Raw genomic sequence first — 6,108 nt, forward strand, 5'->3', positions numbered from 1 at the left:
TATATCACTAGTGTTAATGGACACATACCTATGAAGCTATTTAAAATCTGGCTAATTGATTCTGGGAAAACTATTTTACCCAGAGGGCACTATTGGCATATTTGTTGGATGGTTCTTTGTGGTATAAAACGATTCTATGTATCGCAGGCCATTTTAGTATCCCTGGTCCCTGTTTACTGTCAGTAGTGTATCCCCCAGGATTCCTAGTTGAGAACAATAGGATCTGGGATGTCTCAGTTCTAAGATTCTATGTCTTCTGCGAAATAATACAAAGAAACTCAAGACTAAAAGTAGTTAGAAATTTTACCATTTTATACAATCCTTATTTCTCTTTTTAAAAATGTATTAATTGATTTTATATATATATAGAGAGAAACATCTATTTGTTGTTCCACTTATTTATTTATTCATGTGATTTTCATATGTGCCCTGACTGGGAATTGAAGCCACAGCCTTGGCATATTGGGGACAATGCTAACCAACTGAACTATGCAGCCAGGGCCATGATCCTTATTTCTCAAACTGCATAATTTTTTTTTTTTTTTGTATTTTTCTGAAGGTGGAAACGGGAAGGCAGTCAGACAGACTCCTGCATGCGCCCTACTGGGATCCACCCAGCATGCCCACCAGGGGGTGATGCTCTGCCCATCTGGGGCGTTGCTCTGTCGGGACCAGAGCCATTCTAGTGCCTGAGGCAGAGGCCATGGAGCCATCCTCAGTGCACGGGCCAACTTTTGTTCCAATGGAGCCTCGGCTGCGGGAGGGGAAGAGAGAGACAGAGAGGAAGGAGAGGGGGAAGGGTAGAGAAGCAGATGGGTGCTTCACAAACTGCATAATTTATAAACACAGTATTTGCAAAGTTAACATGGAAGTCATTTTGAGTTTTCAAGTACTTTTACACACACACACTTGTTGCTTTAGAAAGGAATTTCCAGTTTTATATTTTTCAAGGGATTTTTTTCTTTAAGCTACATCAGAGAGTGGATTTTGAAGATCAGTTTTCCACAGACACCAGAATACTTGACCATCACATATTTGTTTCCCCAAGTCTGACTCAACCCCAAGGCAGTGTGACATTTTTTTCTCAGTCCATTTCAAGTTGAGTGATCTGCCTGCCTAGATTGAGCTCTGTCAAGGCCTGAACAGGAAGAGGACTATGGTGGGGACTCTGTGACCTCTGACTTGCATATCAGTCATTACAACCAAAATGAACACTTAAAGACTCTTTCAAATAAGAATGGATTGGCTCCAGTTATATCCCTTTTCTTTCTCATCTTTGCAGTACGTCACTTCTTCCTTCCTTTTTTTTTTTTTTTAATGAGTTGAGGCTGAAACCCTCTAAGGTCTGTCCTCCATGGTATATCCAGTAATTTTCATGTATCTGTTGCTTCATGGCACTGATACAACAGCCAGTGTGGCTTTAAGTAGTAAAGGCACTTGGTTAAGATCACCCTAGCTTGACATTAATGTGCCAAAGAGGTGCACAAATTTATCTTTCACCAGTAAATGTGCTCAATGGACTCAAAATTAAGAACATATACTCCTGTAATTCAGTTGTGTCATTTTCTAAAAGTTGTGCTGACATGCATTGGATTTTCCAAGGAGATAAAAATGAAAATCAGCACCATTTTTTTTTTTTTTTTTTTGGTTAGTAACTGCTAAATTCCAAGTAGCCATTCTATACTGAAGCAATGACTTTTAAAGAGTTTTGGCTTTTCCCATTTAAGTATGAGCTTCCAGAGGCCAGGCTCTAATATAATGTCTTCATCTTCCCCTTGGTGGTGGCCACATATAAAGTAGGTACGCACTTAAATGTGAGTTAAAGGGAGTGGTCTCTTCTACTGCTCCATACTCATGTGCTCCCCACTCCTTCACATATTGGCCCCCTATTTTCACAGAGCAAGAAGCACCCCATAGGACATGGAACACCTTAGCTGCCTGATAGAGAAGGCTATCTGTTCCTTGCCTACTGTTTGTTCCCTTGTCCCCTTTCATCCAGCAGCCAGACCTGTGCCAGCATTGCCACCACCAGCAAGTGTTCAGCAAGACAGGGGTCACTCATCGTAGTCTGGGGTGATTTCTGGTTCTTTCATTTATGGACTTCTGAGTCCTATAGTCATTGCCTACTCTTCTACCTACAATTTAGTTATATGATCTTGCTGTGACTCTGTTTTTTAATCTGTAAAATAAAGATAACAAGAGCACCTGGCTCACAGAATTATTGAGAAGATTAAACAGAAACTTGTAAAATTCTTAGAATGGTTCCCGACACATAGCAAGCTCTCAGTAAATGCTAGTTGTGTTTGTAATCACTGTTTTTACTATGATGACAGGAGGAAATGATGAAGGAAGAGGGGATATGCTTGAGTTGACCAAGGATCAAATATTTTACAAAACGAGCGTTACTCTGGCTTTTTCCTTAAAATTTCAGGCAGCCCGTGAAGAAACCTCTTGTCTATCTCTATCAAAGCTTCTAGATATTATGGGCACAGATTCTATAAAATATTTTAAAATTATTAAATGAAAAGAGCCCAGAGAGTTTCAGTTACTGTTCTCAGGGACCATCAGAAGAAGAATTGAACAATGTATCACAAAGACAAGGTCACATGGTCCTGGTCCCAAATTGCTTATTCCTTCAGAAAGAAGAAAATTTAAAACCTAGACAGGAGTGAGGGATCTTGTAAAAAAAAAAAAAAAAAATTAACGAAAATTTTCTGATTCCTCTTTTTCATTTAGGCAACAAAATGGAATATCTTCAAACGAAAACTGAAACAAACTACCAACTTTGAAAATCCAATCTATGCAGAGGTAACTTTGAATAATTTTTCTTAGCACAGGCCTTCCTTCTTAGCAATAAATTATTTGGCTAAATTGAAGATACAATCAGAATATTCTGAACAAATTGGCAAAGATCCTTCCACTTTATACAAAATTGTTTCCAGTTATGTTGGTTGGGGGAGCAAATGGCTAATGCGTGTTTCCCTGTGGTCTCAGATGGAGAATGAGCAGAAGGGGAGTGCTGCGGTAGCCCCGCCTCCTTCACCTTCTCTCCCGGCTCAAGTCCGTCAGAAGAGAAGCCCCGCCCCAGCCTACACTGCAACGGAAGACACTTTCAAAGACACAGCAAACCTTGTTAAGGAAGACTCTGAGATGTAGCGGTGCTACAATTATTTAGGGAATAATTAGAGACACACTTTTGCACATATATTTTTTACAAACAGATGAAAAAAGTTAACATGCATTACTTTATTAAAAAGATATTTTTTCCCTGTTCACCTGTAGTTGAAAGTGTCTGTGGAAACCTATGCCTTGTGTGTCTTTTTTTTTTTTTTACTTAATGCTATCATATTTTTACAAATAATTATCACAATGTACTATATGTATATCTTTGCACTGAAGCTATCTAAAGGTAATGCTATAAATATATTGTACATTTGTAAATTTGGGAAAGATTATCACATCATTAAGTTTGCTAATAAAACTAACTGTTGAATTGGTGGGTGATCATCACAGTAAATGATCCCATGAGGAAAGGAATTGACTTGCGGCCTTCAGCCACGCCCAAAGAAAAGGCACCACTCGAGTTCCCTATAGAATTATCCAGGAAGGGAAGCTAGGACCCACTCTTGGGTCCATTTTTACACATCAGTACTTAATTAATGATCAATATCACAGGTAACCCGATTAATAGATATATCAATAGAAGGCACAGTGTGTTGTACAGACATCTGGATTTGATTGTAGACCCCTGAGATCATAAAAGTAATTCAGTTTCACCCTTGTGCATATTTGCGTTGTCTAACCGGAACACTCTGTTTCTGGTGCATCTCACTAGTTGCCAAGGCAGCATTTTTATTTGTAATGAAAAAAAAAAGAACAAAATCCCATGTCATTAAATACAAGTTAGTTTGCAAAGAGTTTGTAGCTAATCAAGGGACCATAGGGCGATTCACGCCCTTGCCTGGCATCTCAGGTGGTCGCGTACCCTGGAAACTGGAGCTCAGTAGCTGAATTATTGAAACCAAATCTGTGTCTTCATAAAGTAAGGTGCAAAACAAATACTGGTTAAGCAGAGCCTCAACTGGGTTTTTGTTTCTGTGTGTGAAAATAAGATTATAATAACTATTTATTTCCTAAGTTGAACATGAATAGAAAGGGAAACTGTTCTTACTGAGCCTTTTTTTTTTTTAGGTCCTTTGACTTAATCAGACACTTATATCTGAATGCACTGTAGAGTTCAGCTCTTCTCTTGAATAATGGGTATAGCCTTGACAACCAGAACCATGGCAAGAATATTCAGTTTTCATAAGTAGCATTCCTGGTTCTCTGTGCTAATAATATTGCACATTTTTAAAACAGTGAATGAATGAATGGATGGGTGGATGGATGAATGCATGAAATATGTACTGCTGATTATTTTATTCCTGAGTTCTCAAAATGTTTGTTGCTTTTGCACTTTGGGTGCTCACTGTAATTACTTTGAAATGTATTTTTGATTAGAAAAGCAAATGGAAATGATGCTGCTGAAAATTTTCTAATAAATGTGTATTTTATCAGACCTCCTCTGTGTGCTTTGTAAGCCCACGTCATGAATCTTGTGTTTTGCTGGGCAGAGAGCTTGGGGCTCTTAGTGTGAGGGAACCTGGGAGAGGGATGCCCAGGGTGCAGGCAGAAGCCGCGGGACTCCCAGAGCACTCACCACTAACAGGTCTGGCACGGTGCGCTCAGAAGGAAGAGCCAGCCAACCCAAAGGGGGCTTCCTGTGCACTCCCGCCTGAACTCTCTGGGTGGGCAGCCCCTTTAACTGCCTTTCAAAGTCAAGTTTCCACCTCCTCTTTCCCTCCTTTGACCGTAGGCCTCAAGCCAGGTTCCCCATTTGGGATCTAACTGTGTTCCAGAGTTTAGTGTTAAGTACTCACAGCTGGAGAGAGTTTTGTTCCGAACTAGGATCACCTTCAGCAGTTGTACTTTGATATCTTAGCTCTGGGATGTGTGGATTGTAGCACAGTGGTCCCCAACCCCCGGGCTGTGGACTGGTACCGGTCCATGGGCCATTTGGTGCCGGTCCGCAGAGAAAGAATAAATAACTTGCAATATTTTCGTTTTATTTATATTTAAGTCTGAACGATGTTTTATTTTTAAAAAATGACCAGATTCCCTCTGTTACATCCGTCTAAGACTCACTCTTGACGCTTGTCTCGGTCACGTGATACATTTATCCATCCCACCCTAAAGGCTGGTCCGTGAAAATATGTTCTGACATTAAACCGGTCTGTGGCCCAGAAAAGGTTGGGGACCACTGCTGTAGCAGAACCTGTGAATACCAAGAATGAACGGGAGCCAAGAGGACTCAAAAACGGTTGCAGTTCCCAGCTTTGACATTTGTCCAGGCAGGCATCCCCAAACTACGGCCCGCAGGCCGCATGCAGCCCCCTGAGACCCTTTATCCGGCCCCCCACCGCACTTCCGGAAGGGCCACCTCTTTCATTGGTGGTCAGTGAGAGGAGCACTGTATGTGGCGGCCCTCCAACGGTCTGAGGGACAGTGAACTGGCCCCCTGTGTAAAACGTTTGGGGACCCCTGGGCCAGGGCTTTCAGCTCAGTAAGAAATTATGGTGGATTTCCTTTATGAGAGTGAGTTTCCTGCATGGCTGATTTCTGGGTCTACCCTGGAAAGGAATCAGAAAGCCTGCTGTGGTCCCATTCTCAAGCACATGGGAATAGGAGCGTGAGAGACATAGCTGCCCCCCTGGTCAGCTCTCCCTGTGAAGGCTGTGCCCAGCCTTGCTCTCTCCAGCCACAGCAGCTGTCCTGTTCTGCCAGGGGGAGGACAGGATGCTACTGAGGGAACTGACATTCCTCACAATTTTATCAGATGAAGCAGGAGAAATGTTCCTAGCAGACATACATTATAATGCACAATATAAAATCACAGACACAGCAGATGTGTCCACTGTGTCAAATCAAACTAGTCACCTGCTTCCAGGGTTTTCTATTGATCTTTTTCCCCCTATTCATTCATTCATTCATTCACTCACTTATTCACTTGTTCACCCACTAACACACATAGTTACTCATCCTGCGTTCTGCCAGCACTCAGTTGCAGAC

General features: G+C 41.5%; 1 protein-coding gene across 1 annotated transcript in view; it reads left to right on the top strand.

Moving 5' to 3' along the window:
• The window catches only part of LRP2 (LDL receptor related protein 2), a 255,526-nt gene extending 250,968 nt beyond the window's left edge, over positions 1 to 4,558 (top strand). The window contains exons 78-79 of the mRNA XM_066279296.1: positions 2,737 to 2,808; positions 2,995 to 4,558. Coding sequence (XP_066135393.1) covers positions 2,737 to 2,808; positions 2,995 to 3,156 — 234 coding nt within the window. The 3' untranslated portion in view covers positions 3,157 to 4,558. The remainder of the gene's footprint in view (positions 1 to 2,736; positions 2,809 to 2,994) is intronic.
• Positions 4,559 to 6,108: the final 1,550 nt, after the last annotated feature.

Source organism: Saccopteryx bilineata, chromosome 5, assembly GCF_036850765.1.
Source record: "Saccopteryx bilineata isolate mSacBil1 chromosome 5, mSacBil1_pri_phased_curated, whole genome shotgun sequence".
NCBI lineage: Eukaryota > Metazoa > Chordata > Mammalia > Chiroptera > Emballonuridae > Saccopteryx > Saccopteryx bilineata.